The sequence below is a fragment of the Zootoca vivipara genome, chromosome 13 (assembly GCF_963506605.1).
Source record: "Zootoca vivipara chromosome 13, rZooViv1.1, whole genome shotgun sequence".
Lineage (NCBI taxonomy): Eukaryota > Metazoa > Chordata > Lepidosauria > Squamata > Lacertidae > Zootoca > Zootoca vivipara.
In genome coordinates this window covers 26,403,414-26,422,565 of record NC_083288.1, presented here as the reverse complement: position 1 = coordinate 26,422,565, position 19,152 = coordinate 26,403,414, and the positions used below count along the sequence as shown (strand labels likewise).

Genomic DNA, 19,152 nt, shown 5'->3' with positions numbered 1-19,152 from the left:
CATAGCAGGGGGGGGGGGACTGAAAACAGAGAAGGCGGCTGATCTCCCTTTCCACCTGTTTGACGATGAGAGGTATTAATTAAGGAGCATCCTGTTCCCCCTCCCCTTGCCCCATGCACATAGGTAGGTTTAGACAAGATGTCAACATATCCCATGATGAACTCGAATGTGGACAACACTTCTGACACCGAAACCAGGACTTTTGGGAACAGTTTCCACACTGTGCATTATGATGTGGGGTGGGGTGGGGGGGTAGAGACTCTCACAAGCACACCCAAGTGTGTCCCTCTCCAACCCAGGATACAGATATTTCATGATACGGAAACAGCCCTGGTGCCCAGCTCAAAAAAATCGCTGAGGTCTTTCTTCTAATGGGGCAGTTTTGTTGGTCCCAACTGCCCCTGAGATCTGGCTGTCAGGGGCGTAGCATGGGTTGCTGGCACCCAGGGTGAGGCAAGTGTTGGGCCGCCCTGGTGGACTGGGAAGCTGCCAGTCCCTTCTCTGGCCAACGTCTAGCCAAGGGAATCTCCAGCAGTGCTTTCTCACCTTCCTCTTCCTTCCTCCTCGGTGGGCGGCACTGGTGCCCTCCCACCCTCTCAGCCGGTCCAGGTATCCCTTCACCTGGCCATGAGGAGGAGGTGCTGCCCCAGACTTGAAGGCCTGGGTGTGGTTCCAGCCTCAATGAGGGGGCCTGTTGTGGGGGCACCTGGTTGTGCCCCCTCAGAAATGTAGCCCCCCACCCACGTTACGCCACTGCTGGCTGGTCTTTTACTAAGAGGCAAGTATTTAAGTATGATAGGCCCTCCCTGTGGAACTCCTTGCCTCCTTGCCAATAGAGGTTTGGCGGGAGCAGTGTCTTCTAAAAACGGTGTTTTTCAGATGGGCTTTTCACACCTGACATTCCCTGCCAACCATCTCTTACTGATATGGTTGACGTGCACAGTGCTATATACACCTGCTTGTGGTATTTTATAACATAGCATGGCTTACAAATACGTACATATATAAATAAGTTCATGATCGGGTGAGAGGAGTTCTGCCAGGGACAGGGAGAGAAAGGGCATTGCTGCAAAGCATCCAGGAAAAGCTGCTCCTGGCTGATACAGATCAGAGGAAAGGCAGGCTAAGAAAAGCTTTTGAAAACGCGTGCCGTGCAAGGTGTTAGGTGCCATGCAATCACAAAGTCAAAGTCACCATTTTTGCCTCCCTCTTTCCACGCCATAGCTGCCAACTTTTCCCTTTTCTCGTGAGGAATCCTATTTGGGAAAAGGGAATTTCCCTTTAAAAAAGGGAAAAGTTGACAGCTATGTTCCACGCGGGTAAGGCCCTGGGAGAAAATGTTGAGAGACAGCAAAGAGCCAAGCTTTTCTCCCAAGGTCTCAGCGCAGCCTTACCCAGGCTAGAGCGGGTGCTGGAGCGTTCGATGATGGTGTGTTTGCTGGGGTTGTTGAGGACAGAGCGCTTGGCCAAGGAGATATCAGCTGTCACACGTGTGATGGATATTCTGTGAAAGACAGGAGTAGAGGCTCAAGGGGGCAAAGGTCATTCCCTCCAGGCACCACTGATTACCAGGACTCTTTGATCCTTGTCGCTGTGCTACAACACAGGGAATCTTAACTACCTACTAGTGAATGCTTAGTCGTTTTAGTGTCCACCTAACAAACCCCCAAAACCTTAGGTTTCTAAGGGCGCTTCCAGATGACCTGTCTAGCAAGCATTTATTCCAATTTGCTTGGGGGGGGGGGGAGGTTAGAAGATGCTGCAGCAAAGCAAGTGTCACCCCACACTGTGTAGTGCAGTTCCCCCTTCACTTTCCTTATCGTAGCATGTCTGATTTTTTGGGAAGGTGGGGTTGTTGCATGAGACCTCCCAAACAACTATAATTGCTCAGCCTGAATTTGAGGGTATGTGACTGAATCCCACCTGAAAATAGCAACAGTCTGGAAGTGCCCTACAACTTCACAAACTAGGAAAACAGCTTTTTCGTTTTTGTTTTTAAGGCAATTGGGTCTAGCTGTGTACGGCGGTACCTCGGTTTAAGTACACAATTGGTTCCGGAAGTCTGTACTTAACCTGAAGCGTACTTAACCTGAAGCGAACTTTCCCATTGAAAGTAATGGAAAGTGGATTAATCCGTTCCAGACGGGCCCGCGGAGTACTTAAACTGAAAGTACTCAAACCGAAGCGTACTTAAACCAAGGTATGACTGTATGCACAAAAACTGGAGCACCTTAGCAAAAGTTTCTGGTCTTCGTGTCCAGGAAATGGGGAAGAAGCATTTGGAAATGGACCGATGGTAATGGGGACTGCATAAAACTTATTGTGGGAGGCAGAAAATCTGCCCCCCCCCATTTCCGTTGGTTTCCCCTATGGTAACTCCAGCACCAGGATCTTGATACAAGGACCACAGAACAAATGGAAGACATCGGATCCCCACCCCGTCCCCAAGGCTTCTGCTCACACCTGCCATCGAATCGGCGTTTCAGGAAATCAAACAAAGCTTTCTGCATCATGTCTGTCACCTGGGAAGGTAAAGGGGGTTGGGGTTGGGCAGAAAGACAGAGAGGAGGAGGAGGAGGAGAAGAAAAGTCAGAAATCACAAGAGTCACATGCATAAACGTGGGTGGGGAAGAAAACAAGGTGCATCTTGCTTGTGTTAGTTCTTGGTAAAGGCTCATCAAAACGGAGACCCACCCCCAAGCTTCCCTACCTATTTCCACCACTTCAGACTCGTAGGTGCTAAAGTCACAGCTGGATGCCCACCCATTGGCAGAGAGATCGAGAGGATTACTAAGAGCAGAGTGAGGAGCCAATCAATGAGAGGGCACTGGTGGCCGAGATAGGAGGGATGACCTGTAGGAGGTAAGCTCAAAGGAACAGAATTGAGAGGAGCCACAGCAACTCAGGACATGTCAGTCCTGTTGCCAGGCAGATATCCTGGACAGGGCTTGAATGATGGACTGGGAGATGAGGACACATGCCAATCTATGGCAGCCCAATTCTCTTGAAAAGCAACATAGCCCCTCAGTCCTACTTTCTATGCATGCCCTAACCCGCTCCCCATGCTCTCTCTAAAGGCCTCACCTCATACCCTTTCAAGGATGGGCCTACAAGAATGATGGGCCGCATGGAAGGAACCACGTCATAGGGTGGCACATGCTCCGCCTGAGAAGAAAGGAGAGAGAAGAAAACATTAGATTTGCTCCAGATCAGTGCCGCAGGCACCATAGCTTTTTGGAAGCCTAGCAATTTCAGTGATTCTTCTAAAGGGGGGAACAGCACCTTCATTTTGTGGGCATGGGGGAGGAAAGCTGAGTTATGGGTGGCAGGAAGAAGGGTTGCTGAAGGATCTCAGCCTTCCAGATCCGACACCAACACTAGCCTGAGTGCTGGACATTCAAGATGGACCTAACAGAAGACCTTCATGCAGCTGCAACCAAGGTTTGCTTTTGAGCTTACCTTAAAGAAACAGGGGCCTGTATCTGGGGGGGGGAGCAAATCTCACACACAAACTTTGGGGTTTCATGGTCAGCTTCCTCACAGTTGCCAACTTTGCAGGGGAAAAGCCCGCTGGAATTAGGCAGGGCCCACAGGGAGCCACCACCGCTGTCATCTCGTCTGATTATTTCATAAGCTTACTTACCAATTTCTGCTTCTGCTTGCCTATGTCCAGTGATCGCCATTAATGGGCGGGGTGGGGGCACAGGGGAGGGGAAAGGAGAGACAGGCAAGAGAAAACAAACAAGGCATGCGTGTTACTGACAGCTCACTCCAGCAGAAGCACAGGCAAGGCACAAGAGAGAGAGAAAAAACTAGTGCTGAGAAAAGCAGAAAGGTGGCGGCTTTTCAGAGTTTGCCTTGATTTAGGATTGCGTCCTTTTCCTCCATGTTGTCCTGGCCCACCTGGTGGACAGACATGGCTCATGGTGGCATGCCCATGAACCTCTCAAAACCCAAATGACACATTGGCCAGAGCCACCGCTGGCAACATGATTGGCCTGGTGGCTCCTTTTGCCATCGCAGGGAGCCGTCAGGAAGCAGGGAAGAAGTGGTGCTGGAGAGAGGCCCTGGTCCTTTTGCAGCCAGCCACTCTACACTCAATGCTCCCCTCCACCCAGACAAACTTCTTCCCATCCACCCGTATTTCAGATCCTTGCAACACCGCGGAGGGAAGTTTCAGGCGTACGGTGGCTGGCAGGGAAAGCACTCCCTTCTCTGCTGCAAAGCAGCCCTTGGGCTCCTAGTGTAAAATACAGTTTGGCCCTCTGAGGATTCCCATCTTGAACCCTGAGGTTGCTTAGCAACCAGCATCCCTCCAGACAACTTCCTCCCACTATTTGATCCGCAAGGAGGAAAAGAAGGGCCTGTGGAGGCAAATGCCATACCTCGATGGAATTTACAGGGCAAGGGTGGGTCACCAGTAGGAATGCCCCTCTTATGTGGAGTGGGAAAGCCACTGGAACATCCCATATTCGTGCTTTATTATGGGGTGTTCCAGTCCTACGTCAAAGTGAAGGGAAATGGCTTGACTATTTCATTCACTTCTCTCCCATGCTGGAACGTTCCATTGCTATAATTCCCACAGGTAAGGGGATGGATTATAAGAAGTGGAGCGTTCTTAGTATCCACATAAGGGAGGGACGCATGGAACATACCACTTGCATGTTTCCCATGGGGGGTGATTGGGACCTTTGACTTTCAAGGGTTTACACTGGGAAAAAGAAATGGGAGAATCATAGAATTGTAGAGTTGGAAGGGAACCCTGAGGGTCATCTGGGTCAACCCAATGCAATGCAGGAATCCTGCCCACAGTCATTCCTGGATGAAGAGGATTACTAGAGCATTGCATTGTTATCCTTCCCAGGGGACGGAGGGATCACTGTTCGATTACTAGATTTCTCAGGATGCTTAAGGCAGGGGGAAGAGGGGAAAGGAAGCACATTATATTGGACACATCTTCCACCAAAGCCCAAGTGAGGGTATGAGTTGGTTGCCAATGCATCTTTTAACTCATACAAGGATGGAGAATGTGTGATCACTGGAACATACCCTTCTGAAACATGCCTTTTATATGCTCAGGCAGGTGACAAACACAATCACGTATACACTTTATAACCATTGTCCATGTTGGTCTTTTCCTCGTAATATGCAACAAATCGGCTCGGGGTGTGCATCCCCCCAGCTTATGCTCTCCGCCAATGGGAGATCAGGACCTCAAACCCACTTCCAGAACATGCCACTCCTATCACCCCCATCATTTGCATGAAAGCGCTTGATCTCTGGGCAGAAACAAGCCTACACACACAGGCAGGCATACTTAGGATGGCACAGCAAGCAGGTGCAAGGCAAGGGGGGCACCATTACCTTCTTAAAGAAGGGGCGGCGCTTGGTGGTGGAGGGGGGCGTGGTGACGCTGCTAACACTAGTCTTGGGGGTTCGGTGGTTCTCCTCGGTGGCCTCCTCCTCCTCCTCTAAGTCAAGGGCGTCTGGGTCATAAGCTAAGTTAGTCATGTCCAAGGTACCTGGGAGGAGGATGGAGGGTGAGGGAGGAAGGAGATAAAAGGTAGGGGAGGAAAGGGGAAAAGAAAAAAAAACAGGGGGAAAATGCAACAACAACAACAACCAAAGAATGAAAAGCACTAATGGAATAGGGCGAGAAAAACAAATGAGAAGGAACACCCAGAAACAAAATAAATAAACTGATTTGTGTATCCAGAAGAGGAGCATAAATAAATAAATGGAATGGAATGGAAAACTCCAAATTTCCACAGTAAATGAGCATACGGGGGAGAGGGAGGTGGCGATTAGGCAATGAGAAGCCTGCCATGTGGCTATTAGGATAGAATTTAGGCCTCGTCTATACATGGATTAAAGCCCTGAACTGACGGCATGGATTGTACCGCTTCAGATGGGGATCCTGTGTTTTGTTTTTGAAAATCCTCCCAAGTTAAAAAATATTTCCTTGCAACAGTGGTGGTGGTGGGGACTAGTACAGCCAGGGAGCAGGCTGGACTGGAACCTCCTCTGCCCACTGCATTAGTTTTTGATCAGCAAGGAGTTGTTGTTTTTTAAGTGGGAGAGGATTCAAATACCTGTATGACATCCCCACCTACAGGATGAACTGGAAAAGTCTAACACGACCACCTCTTTCCGTTGCAGGTGCAGGTGAGCAATGCCCTTCTGATGCTTCGAACACTCCTCGTCCCACAGAAATATGCAAAAGTATCCATCTGGGATGGTGGTGGCAGTTATGCCGTTCTCTGCTGGGCGTGAGTAGCCTTACCAGTGGCAGGCGGGGTGGGTCTCCGGGGGCCAGTCACCACATCTCCCAGGCTGGAGGTGGAGTTGTCTCCTGATTTACTGCAAGACAGAAGAGCCATTAACGTGAGGCAGGGAAAGAGGAAGAGGTTTTGGGATGGGGAAGAGCTGTGACAAGGGGGAAGAGCCTCTGAGTCCAAGCTCAGAACTTTTTCACTTGCAAAAAAATTAACTTCTGTATCCAAGTAAGGCTTCATTGTCCTTGGATGCCCATCCATCAACATGGCATTCTGCCCTGTTAACACAATGGACTTGCACCACAGATCTACGCTCCAGTTTCAGATTAGCTCAACTGTCAAGTGTCCCATCCCTTAGACACTACACAGAATGAATTGGCATTAGCCATGGGGACTACAAGAATGAAATAGGCATGAACTGGTGTAAATTGCACGGAGGCTAAGGCAGAGTTGGTCTCCCATTTGTCTTCAAAGGACAGACAAGGCTAGCTCAAGTGGATTGGGCATCCACTTAGAGAGACTTTCACATGGATCTTAAGATCCACATTTTGCAGTCGGGGTCAGGGTGTGTTAGACTAGTGGGATGCATGTCCGTTTTACTCATTTTAGTTTTACTCTGGAGAACACGTTTCAGAAAATAACCACAGGCCTCTAGAGGAAAGATGGTCTGAAATTGACAGACATCTATTCACTCTTAAGTGAATGTTGTGACGTGGGGTTTGTGATTTCAGCTCTCTTGACATAACATGCTGGAGACAGTTCTCTAGTAACACTTCTTTATTAAAGACTGAGGTCTGAGGAGAGCAAAGCTACATTTATAGGGACAGGGAACTAGCTAGAAGGGGATACATTTTGGAGGGAACAATATCAGGCAATCACAGTGCTGCCTTTTGGAGGAAACCAATAAGACAGAGGATCCAAATACAGCAGCTTAAATGAACCAATAGTAGCTGTACCCTCTGGAACCAAAAGGCAGATACTTTATCCTAATGCAAATACAGACAATAATAACACAGATATAAAATCCATTGACTCAATACACAACACACACACCCCTAGTGAGCACAGCAGACGTAATCCCTCAGGTACTGTGGGGTCCTACAACTTCTACTTGATCTCCTGACAACAGGTGTTGCAGGTTCTGGATTGGGTGTTACCTGTGGTGGAGGGGCTGCTATAGGGGTTTCGTCAGGAACAGATGGAGTCCCAGACATCTCAGGGTCCCCTACCTGTACCTCGTCATCCTGAGGACTAGCAGACCCTGGTTCATTTGCTGAAGCCCCTGGTGACTGCACCTCTGGGCCATCTTCACTCTGGTCTCGCAGCTGTGCGTCATTAGCCAGGGATGAATTATCTGACTCCTCCCTGCTGAGCGCCCGGCGCCTCAGCTGATCTATATGTCTCTTCCAAACTTGCCCATTTTCCAAGGTCACATAATAGGACACAGGTCCACTAGCCCGGGTGATCACACCGGCCACCCACCGCGGACCTCGTGAATAGTTCCTCACCCAGACCAGATCTTCAGGGGCGAGATACCTTGTTGTGTCAGTCTCAGCCTGGGGGGTTGCTCTTGAATTACGGTTTGGCATTTTATCTGGGTGGACATAATCCAGCACCGTTACCAGTCTTCTACCTAAGAGCAGCTCGGCTGGCGACTTGCCCGTCGCCGTACACGGCGTCGCATGCTGCAAAAATAACATTCGCGCAATGCGAGCCGACCAGTTACCCTCCATTAAGCGCGCAATGGATTCTTTGGCTGTTCTTACCATGCGCTCAGCCTGCCCATTGGAGGATGGGTGAAAGGGCGCGGATGTGACCCCTCTTATGAAGTTATCAGCCAAGAATGCCCTGAATTCTTGGGATACAAAAGCTGCCCCATTATCTGATACAATGGTCTCAGGTAACCCATGGGTTGCAAAGAGCTGCCTCAACACCTTGATTACGGCAGCTGCTGCCATGCTAGGGACCATCGCCACTTCTAACCATTTGGAATATGCATCAACGATAACCAAAAAGACCTTCCCTTGGAATGGCCCAGCAAAATCTATGTGCAGCCGGCTCCAGGGAGTCCTGGACTGCTCCCACCAGTGGACTGGTGCTCTGGCCACTTCTGGCCGCACCTCTTGGCATGCCTTGCATGTTCGTACCCATTGTTCTATGTTCTGGTCCATTCCAGGCCACCACACATAACATCGGGCTAGCGACTTCATCCTGACCATTCCCGGGTGTCCCATGTGAAGCGTCTCAAGAACCCTGTTTCTCAGTGGTGCTGGGATGATCACCCTATCTCCCCATAGGAGACAACCCTTATGCATGGACAATTCGTGCTGCCTTGTCGCATAAGGCCTGAATTTTTCTTCATGCGGACCACCTGGCCACCCCCTCCCCACCCAAGTGAGCACACGGGAGAGAACAGCATCTTTCCTCGTTTTCTCAGCTATATCAGTAGCTGTTACAGGAGCCCCCGGAAGTGTTTCTAGCATCATAATGTGCTCCGCCGGAGCAGGATCCTCATTGCTCCCGCCAGGAAGGGGCAATCGACTCAGCGCATCAGCGTGGCACAACTGTTTCCCCGGCACATGGGTCAAGGTGTACTGGAACCCATTCAGGAATATTGACCAACGCAACATTCTGGGGGAGAGAATTTGTGGCGTTTGTTTGGTTGGGTTGAACAACCCTAACAGTGGTTTGTGGTCCGTTTCAATGGAGAAATGGCGACCGTACAAATAATCATAGAACCTTTTGATTCCTGACACAATTGCTAGTGCCTCTTTATCAATTTGAGCATAGTTGCGCTCCGTGGGTGACAACGTACGGGAATAGAAAGAGATGGGCTTTTCCGACCCATCCGGTTCCCTATGACTCAGCACAGCCCCCAGGCCGTATTGAGAGGCATCACATGCCAGGACCAGCGGCTTCGACTCATCATAATGAGCAAGGACGCTCCTGCTACTCAGCATTTCTCGCAAGGAGTCAAAAGCCTTCTGCTGCTCCCGCCCCCATCGCCACACATTCTTTTTCTGCAAAAGTCTATGTAATGGTTCAGCTACCGAAGCTTTCTGGGGTAAGAACGAATGATAAAAGTTAATAAGTCCCAGGAATGACTGCAACTCCGTCTTGTTCTGTGGTTGTGGTGCCTCGATGATGGCCTTAATCTTAGCATCTGTGGGGTGGATGCCTGATGCATCAATTTTAAACCCCAAGAAATCCACAGTTGGCACCCCAAAACTGCATTTTTCTTTTTTTAGTTGCAACCCCACCTCCTTGAACTTGAGCAACACTGCACGGACACGCGCAACCAGTTCCTGTGGGTCTTTTCCAGCAATCAAAACGTCATCAAAAAATGGCAAGACCCCCGGCAGACCTCTTAACAGGCATTCCATGAGCCCTTGAAAAATCCCTGGGGCCACACAAACTCCGAACTGTAATCTGTTAACTCTGAACGCCCCTTTATGTGTGACAATAGTCTGTGCTTCCGCTGATTGTGGGGTTACTGGCAGCTGTTGGTAAGCTTATGCCAGGTCAATTTTGGCGAACACCTTGCCCCCAGCCAGTTTAGCCAACAGATGTGATACGACTGGAATGGGGTATGAGTTTCCCCTGAGTGCCTTATTGATAATACATTTGTAATCTGCACATATCCTGACTTCCCCATTTGCTTTAAGGGGCGTGACGATTGGAGTCTCCCACTTAGCAGAGTCCACGGGTGAGAGAACTCCCTGCTTGACCAATTTATCCAGCTCTGCCTCGATCTTGGGTTGCAGTGCAAATGGCACTCGCCTTGGTTTGAGTCGGATTGGAGCCACCCCGGGGTCCAACTCGAAGTCAACTCTCCATTAAAGAGACCAGCAAATTCCTTGCATAATACGTCGCTCATCTCAGGGCAGGTTTGGATTGAATTAAGCCCTGAGATACTCAGTCCCAGGGCGGGGAACCAGTCAGTGCCCAGGAGACTGGGGCGACTGCCCTTCGCAATCACCAGTTTGAGTACAGCCTGTTTGTCCCGGAACTGTACTCTCACGGCACACATTCCCATAACATGGATGCGGCCTGCTGAGTACGACTGCAAGGTTGCCGGGAAGGGCTCCAGAGGGGGCAACTTACCCCTGGGGAAGAATGTTTTCGCGGTCTGGTCCGACACGATGGTGAATGCAGATCCGGAGTCCACCTCCATGTTGCACTGCTGACCCTCAATCTTCACCTTGACGTGTGCCTTGCCTTGCGCTGGAAACTGCACGGCCCTCCCGTTGATCTCCGTTACGTAGTGGCAGTCCTTTAGAAAACGAGTTGCTGTGGGCGGTCTGCGATGCTCCAGTCGCTCCCGACGCCGCCGATCTACAGGCCCTGGCGATGTGACCCGTCTTTCCGCACGTCCGGCACATAGCATCCCTGAAACGACAACTCTTCCTTTCATGGTTTCCGCCACAACCTGGGCAACTGCCTTGGTGATCTCTGTGCACTGTGCAGGCCTGACGCACCGACTCGACCCCACGGACTGGGCTCTGGCTTGGAGTAGCCTCTAGCTCGTCCATGGCATGCACAACTTCTATCTGTGGCTTAGTGGCCTTGCGACTGGCATCAAGCTCCTCTCTTTCATAATTCTCCGTGGCGGTGGCCTCCTTCAAGGCTGAAGCAAGGGTAACCTCTTCTTTAGCCACGATGCGTCTTCTGGCTTTCTTGCTGCTCAGACCCCCAATAAACCGATCCAGGAGAGTCTCTTCCAGATTTTGGAAGCCGCAGTGCTGAGCGAGCTTCCGGAGTTCAGCCAGAAATGTGGATACAGACTCCCCAGCACGCTGCTGCCTCTTATGGAACTCCATCCGCCGGGCCATCTTGGTCTCAGTAGGCGCCAAGTGGCTCGTTAGGCAGGCAAGAATATCTTTGAGAGATGTCTCACTCAGCTTCGCTGGAGCAAGCAATGCCTTGGCCAGCTTGAAGGTCTCGGGCCCACAGTAGCTCAGGAATGTGGCCCTTCTTTTGCTGGCATCGGTGATCCCTTGAGCCACTGCGAAGAACTCGAAGCATTCGACATAGTCTTCCCAGGTGTGGGGCTCTGATGGCTGGAAGGGCTCCAATACCCTTGGACTCTCCATTGTCCTAGCGGGCAGGGTCGTCTTCTCAGCTGGCCAGTGAGTCTTGTTCTCAGCTGCAATCCGGACTCTGAGGCAGGGTTGTGTTTAACCGCTCCCCAGCATTCCGGATCCCACCTTCGTCGCCAGTTGTTGTGACGTGGGGTTTGTGATTTCAGCTCTCTTGACATAATATGCTGGAGACAGTTCTCTAGTAACAGCTCTTTATTAAAGTGAACAAGACTGACTGTGAGGGCAGGAAGGCTACATTTATAGGGACAGGGAACTAGCTAGAAAGGGATACATTTTGGAGGGAACAATATCAGGCAATCACAGTGCTGCCTTTTGGAGGGAACCAATAAGACAGAGGATCCAAATACAGCAGCTTAAATGAACCAATAGTAGCGGTACCCTCTGGAACCAAAAGGCAGATACTTTATCCTAATGCAAATACAGACAATAATAACACAGATATAAAATCCATTGACTCAATACACAACAGTGAATACAAAATCTCTTAAGGTCAATGTAGATAAAGTCCTCAGATTTTTTCTCTTTTGATAAAAGCAAGTTGCTAGCTCTCTTGATTGTGGAGGAAGGTTGGCTATGCAAGGACGGTACCTGGGAGCTGCCGTTTGTTAAGGGTCCTGAGAGCTGTTAGGAGGCCTCCTTTATCCCTCCCAGATCTACAATTCCCAGAGCTCCCTGGGAAGAGGAACTGATTATTAAATCTGTGCAAACTGTAGCTCTGGAAGTGGAATAAAGGGGCCTTCAAACAACTCTCAGCACCCTTCACAAACCACGGCTCCCAGAATTATTGGGGGGGGGGATACATGACTGGTTAAAGTGGTTTCCCTGTTCTGTAAATGTATGGTGTGAATGTGGCCTAAAGTCCATCCTGGCAGGTATTGCCAAGTATGCCTGGTAGAAGCCATGGAGCTTTTTAGGAAGAGGATTTCTCAGCCCTGTTACGAGACAGCCTTTCCCGGAAGATGGCAGGGGCTGAATGTGGGACCTTCTATGCAGAGGATTCTGGGTGGCTCAGGAGCCTCCTCCTCCTCCTGCATCCCAACCCACCTGGAGCTGAGTCGGTGCTGCCTCATCTTTTGCTCCTGTAGCATCCGCATGTTCTCCAGCTTGACGGGGCTGGGGATGAAGCCGACCTCGCAGCCTTCTTTGACCAGGCGTCCGATCCACCAGTCATTGTTGTATTTCTGGAGCGCAGGGGGGCAAAACATCCAAAGCGTGAGACACCCGGAGCAGGCGTGGAGAGATGAGGCTGTAGCTTGTGGGTGTGCATGTGTGAGTGGATGGACCACCAGCTTGCCCCACCAGATCACCCCTCACTGTCGCTCGCACATTTGGACCCCATGCAGAGAAGGGAGATGCTCAAGAGAGCCTCTCACAGCCCCTTTCTTGCCCAGCTGCTGCACAACTTAAAGAGTAATGGGGTGGGGGGACAGGAGACCAGGGTCCTGTGTGACACATTGTACCTCTTTGATATGAAGGAAGTCTTTGGGTTCAAAGGAAATAGACAGGCCTTGGACCGGCACATCGTCATTGGGAGATGGATTGTAGCCCACGTTCGTTCTCACAGCAAATGCCACTGGTTTGGTCTGCAAAACGAAAATACAGAGGTGTTTTTAGCAAAGCAGGGGGAACACAGGTAAATTGTGCCCTATCCAAATCCCTTTTCCAACAAAGGAAAATTTATTTCCAGTTACAAAAAAACCCCTACACATTTCTGCCTTTTTAACAGGTCACTAAGGGAGAAACACCCTTCTTTACTAAGCAAGGGGAGAGAGGCATCGATGAATGTGTTCTTCTTAACCCTTCTGGCTATGAAGAAACACTTTCAAGCCAATGGGCATTGATGCATCTGAACCCAGAAGAGTGACTGAATGAAATCGCCAGAAGTTGGAAACTGGGGCTCCAATGCTCAGAATAGCGTCTCGTTCTTCCTCATGGCAAGCAGAAGCACCAGACATGATTCAAAACAGCAACATATAAAGCTCAGTGGGACATCATCTGCTTTGTATGCAGGAGGTCATAGAATTGTCGAGTTGGAAGGGACCCCAAGGGTCATCTAGTCCAACCCCCTGCAATGCAGCCCTGGGTTCAAACCCCAGTGTTTCCAAGTGGGCCTGGAGAGTCACTTCCAGCCTGTGTCAGCATCACAGAGCAAAATGGACCATTGGTCTGACTCAGTGTAAGGCAGCTTCCTACGTTCCTAATGATGCAAAACAAAGAGTGCATGTTTGTTCAACAGGAAAAGCCACACCAAAATGTCCAAGGTAGGCCAGGGGGCTTTTTCCACAGAATGGCTGGTTTTATGCTCTGCTTAGCTCACTGTCAAGGAGGAGGTGGTGGGAAAGCAAGCAGCCGCTCCTGGCATGAATTCTACCTGAAGCAGCAAGGCAGAGTTGTCCCCCACCCCACCCCCAGGCCCCACAGTTAACCCGAGCCTAGTCAACAGATAGCTATGAGACCCGCTGATGAAGGCAAAGGATGAGACTTGCTGGCTGAAAGCCCAGAGTCAGAGAGCTAGGGATGTTCTGGGTGCCAGCCACTCCCTCCCAGATCATCCTGGCAGCAAGGAGTTTGGACCAGATCCCGGCGGTCAAAACACCTCAGGCATCCTAATTGTGAGGGCTGCTGCGGCAACAGGCTGCGCCAAGAGCCAGTAAAGAAAGGGGGGGATTGGGAGGCTTAATTAGCTAATTGCATCCGTCAAAGTCCCAGGGCTGCCGTGAAAGTGGGAATCGCTGCTCCAGGGAAGGGAAGGATGGCTTGTGTGATTAGGGCAGAAATGGCAGGACCTCCTCATCACTACTTCCCCTGCTGGCCCAAGCAAGTGGGAAATTCTGGAAAGACCAGCTGCGAATCCCCACAAGGTTGAAATACACCACAGGGGAGGGCCCCCTTACACTGGCCACTCACCCACCTCACTTTGGGATTCTGCCTTCCTTCCCTATGACACTTTAAATAACCAGATCCCAACAACCCCCCTCCCACAACCAGGGGAAAAACCCGAGAGTCTCTGCTCTCATACTCTGTTTGGATTTCAATCGTTAAATCCTGGTCCTTTCCTAAAGATGTAGGAACAGCTCAAAATTTGCTATGTGCACTCTATTTTAACTAGGCAGAGGTCACCTGCAGAGGTGTTTGTTGGCATCAATAAGGCCTCCCTCCTCCCTACTGAAATGAGGCCTGAAAGAAGCATAGAATAGGCTGCAGTGGATGCTTGGTTTGGGGTATATGTGTTTGTGGGGAGGCACGGCACCTATGACAATTCCTCTGATTTGCAAACACCCTCTTGCTTCCTATTCTTCAGTAACCCATCCGCATTGCTCTTCCAGATCCAAGGGTTAAGGCCCCACATCTCAGCTTCCAGTCCACGTTCTAAGTGAATACTTGATGGACGAATGGATTTTCTTGAGCAGCCTCTGGGCAATTTTCTGCGGTTGTGGCACCTGCTGCAGAAACATGCAACCTTAGGAAGGCAAGCCAGAGCAAGACACCTGTAGGGTACATAACAGAGTGTGCTGAAAGGAGGTCTGGGGCCCTGCCAACCCGCAGCAGAGCCCCCTGGCTTTTGCGGCGTTGCTTCCTGGGGCCAGTTCGCTTCAATCGAGAACATGACTCAAGCTTCCTCTTCCCTCTTCTGCCTCCTGGCGTGATAAAACATTACCATGGCCATTAGCCAAATGAATTTGCGGGTGCCTGGCCAGCCTGAGATTTATGGGCATCGATGGGCTTGAGCCGGTTGTGAAGAACATGGTGAGCCATGTGGCAGTCTGAAAGCGAGCATGGTAGGGTGATTGGAGTTATAGCCTAGTGCCAAAAACACCTGGGTTCAAATCTTCACTCAGCCATGACGTTCAATGGGCCAGTCACCATCTCTCCATCTGATTTGACACCACAAGGTTGTTGTCAGGAAAAACAGGGGAAGATACCATTTATAAAGTTAGCCCATTGGTTCCCAAATTCAGCATTGCTCACCAGTGACCCTCCAGGTTTCAGGCGTAAGTCCTTCCCAGCCCTGCCTGCAGATACCTGGATCTGAATCTAGGAGTTTCTTCATGCCAGCCATAGACCAGATGGCCCTCGGGATCCCTTCCAACTCTATGATTCCCACTTGACCCACTGAGTCACAGCCCTTCTCACATTTAGCGTAGGATAAGAGGGGAAGAACCACACACACTGCCCTGAGCTCCTTGGAGAGAAGATGGGATATTGAACACAGTAAAACAAAATTTAAAAATAGAAGTCTCTTTGGGACCATCAGAATGCCTTTCAGCAAAACAAGTTGACGTTTGCACGGAATGCTCTGTTATCAGTTGCACCTATGGAAAAAGGTGCCACCCATGTGACTCACTGGAGTTTCTGCAGAAACAGAAAGCTGGGATGGGCAAAAGAATGACAAACAAACAGAGGGGGAAAGTAGTAGGTCCCAGCAGAATCCCACGTTGGGTGCCTTGTTTGGTCCTGTCACATGCAAGATACACAACAGAAACTGAGGTCTCTGATTCCTAGACTAAGCACATTTTATCCATTTGAAAGTGATTTTGTGTAACTTGGATTGCCCATTTTAACGCATGCTGGCTATTGTGACATAATATCAACACACTCTCATTCATGATCTCCATTACCTGGCATCCCTTTTTCACTCCTGGCATTGACCCTTCTTCTGTGGGAGTGGAGAGCGGGACCCAGAGTTTCTCGATGGAGGGGTGCCTTTATGTATGGCTCTCCCCAACTCCACTCTTGCTCACGAGACCCAATTAAAGAGCACGTGCATGGCTTCAAAATCATTTTCAATCCAGCTCTGCTCTTTGATGCCCAAGTGGCATCCATAACACACAGCTTCATTCGCCAGCTCTGGCTGGTGATCCAGCTGCCACCCGAAAGAGAGAGATTGCTTCTGGCTGCAGTAATCCATGCTCTAACAGCATCCAAGCTGGACCACTATAATGCACACTGCATGGGCTTGTCTATGGAGAGGATTTGGAAATTTTATCCGGTAATAGAATAGCCAAGGCTATTCACTGAGGATAAAGCCTATTACACTGCCATGAAAGAGCAGCACTAGCTGCCAGTTTGTTCCTGTGCGCCATTCAAATGGATAGTGTGATTTGAAGCTTTTAGAATGAGCTTGGGGAACCTGTGGCCCAAGATAGCCCTTGGCCTAATTTCATGCAGGTAGTGGGAGCCTAAGGAATAGAAGGAAGGCGGGAGCGGGGGATGATGAGAAGAAAGCTGAAATAGATGCAGCGATCGAAGGAAGAAAGAGAAACTTATGTAAGAATTCATGTAGACCTCTGGAAAAAAAGAATTATCTAACCTTCTCCTTGCAACTTGGTGGATGGAGGAGGAAGAGGGGGCAGGAAAGGAGGGGCTCTGTCCACTTTAGGTTTTGGCTCTGGCCCTACTCACTGCTGGCTCCAGCTCCTCCCGCTGCTGGCATTGTATCCAGAACACAGAATCCGTATCCAGAATCCTTAGCTCAATAACCCCTTTAGCATTTTGATGGAAGCTCTCCTGCAGGGATATTTTGCAGCCAGGGGTTCAGAGGTAGAGGCCTACTGAGTCCAAAAGCACAGCGGCAATCGGCCAACTAGCCGAAGCAAAATATGGAGCAACGGAAATCAATGTGTAGTCCTGGTTTGTGTGTGCATGAACACTGAGCCCAAAAGTCAGTTAACTGATCCCACTGAGGCTTCCATAAGCCGGCCGGGCATCATTGCGGTTAATGTCCCCCCCACTTAAATTGCAAGGGTTGGTAACAGACAGCTTGTTTAATTAACGTAAGGCAGTGTGGGCAAGAGTCGGCATTTTGAAACTCGCCTTAACAAATCGTACACCGGCTGTGACCACCCCTGGAAGGGACACGTCCCTGGAGAACACCTGTAAAAGAGGCCAACTATGCTGTGGGCGTGGCAGGAAGCTACAGGAAGAAACAACCCACAGAAATAAAGCAAAAATTAAAATGAGGGAGAGTGGCAGAGTGGAAGGAAGGAAGACCTGAAGTCCACAGATCCAGCAAGACCACCCACTGCTGAGTCAGGCAGGGTTGCAACCATGGCATTCCCTCCCAGCAGGTGTAGGCTGTGATGGGTTGTTTCCTTGGTGGGGACAAAACAAACCCCCTACTTTCCTCTCTCACATGCTGGAAGATGGGCCATCGGGATAAGCTGCTCCCCACAGACTCTCACATGGATCTCAATGGGACTCTGTCTTGAATCAGATCCTGATGCCAGATAGCTTTCTCCAGCAGGCTGCATTACGAAAACCATCTCCCCCAACCCTACCCTGCAATTTCTCTAGGATGCTTGAAGTTACTTTACCTTTGCCTTCTCCAGCTGTGCTAGGGCTTGGCGCTCTGCCTCCTTGCGCAGGGCCTCACGATCTTCCTCCAACGACACATCGGAATCAGAGGGCCGACTGGTGTAGGACTCAGCAGAACCCTAAAGGGAGGAGGAGAAAAGAGGGGTGGTGATGGGGTGGGTTAGGCTAGGAGACAGGAAGCTGCCTTATACCAAGTCAAACCATCAGTCCATCTAGTGCTGTCCATTCTGACTGGCAGTGGCTCTCCAGGGTTTCAAAAGCAGGTGTCTGTCCTAATCCTACCCGAAGATGCTGTGGGTTGAACCTTCTACATGCAAAGCAGATGCTCCACTGCTGGAAATCAACAAGGACTCTGCCTCCCAGGTCCTCATGCGACCTTAAGGCAAGGCCTTTGTTAACCAAGCAGGTATAACCAGATGCTGGCAGCCTGTGCTTCCTCCCCATCTCTTGTCTCACACCTGAGCCAGCAACATCATCTGCCTGCTGGTTAGGTCTCTGGAAAGCATTTCGCTGCATCCTGGCATTGCATCCTGTCATTCCTGGGCAGCATAAGCAGCCCAGCCAGAGCACTGTTCGTAGGGGAATGAATCCCATCTGCTGCTTTCAAACTAGAGAGTACCTACTGCTGTTGAGCCATAAGGCTAGCGAGGTTGTTTGCCTTTGGAATCTGAGCTTAGACTACACCCAGAATATTGGACAGCACTCGTGAATTTAGTCGTGTTGACTACAGTGTTTTTAACGTTCTTCTCCTGCGCTGGACAAAGGGCGCAGGAAGTTGCTGACCAGATGCAACATCAACAAGGGACAACTAGGGATGAAATCTGCATCCAGATGGAAAACAGAAGGATGGGTGCCATCACTAAGAACACACAGCGCAAGTCCTATACAGTACAGTGGTACCTCGGTTTATGAACACAATTGGTTCTGGAAGTCTGTTCATAAACTGAAGCGTTCATAAACTGAAGCGAACTTTCCCATTGAAAGTAATGGAAAGTGGATTAATCCGTTCCAGACGGTCCGCGGAGTAACCGTTCATAAACTGAAGCAAACTTTCCCATTGAAAGTAATGGAAAGTGGATTAATCCGTTCCAGACGGGTCCGCGAAGTACTTAAACTGAAGCGTTCATAAACTGAAACATGGGTGTAATTGGTTCCGGAAGTCTGTTCATAAACTGAAGCGTTCATAAACTGAAGCGAACTTTCCCATTAAAAGTAATGGAAAGTGAATTAATCCGTTCCAGATGGGTCCGCGGCGTTCATAAACCGAAAATTCATAAACCGAGGTGTTCATAAACCGAGGTTCCACTGTACACTGGTCTCACAAAAAGGCAGCAAATTGTTAGTTACCTAACAATTAACTAATTGCTCATGGGCTTTTCTTCCTCAGGTGCCAAAATAACTGGCCTTGGTCCTGGGCACAGTGAAGCTTGGTTGAAAAGGGGTTGCCAACATCCGTTCCT

General features: G+C 50.0%; 1 protein-coding gene across 4 annotated transcripts in view; it reads right to left on the bottom strand.

Moving 5' to 3' along the window:
* Window positions 1-19,152, bottom strand: part of CACNB1 (calcium voltage-gated channel auxiliary subunit beta 1) — a 51,599-nt gene that overhangs the window by 12,009 nt on the left and 20,438 nt on the right. For 3 of the 4 annotated variants that reach the window (XM_035134869.2, XM_035134875.2, XM_060281511.1), the window contains 8 exons: window positions 17,692-17,811; window positions 12,838-12,960; window positions 12,422-12,558; window positions 6,284-6,360; window positions 5,365-5,522; window positions 3,085-3,165; window positions 2,464-2,522; window positions 1,395-1,504 (listed from right to left, as the gene is read on the bottom strand). In XM_035134869.2, the coding sequence (XP_034990760.2) occupies window positions 1,395-1,504; window positions 2,464-2,522; window positions 3,085-3,165; window positions 5,365-5,522; window positions 6,284-6,360; window positions 12,422-12,558; window positions 12,838-12,960; window positions 17,692-17,811 (865 nt within the window). Of the gene's footprint in view, window positions 1-1,394; window positions 1,505-2,463; window positions 2,523-3,084; window positions 3,166-3,643; window positions 3,664-5,364; window positions 5,523-6,283; window positions 6,361-12,421; window positions 12,559-12,837; window positions 12,961-17,691; window positions 17,812-19,152 lie in introns of all 4 variants that reach the window. The other variant, XM_035134873.2, reaches the window with a different exon arrangement.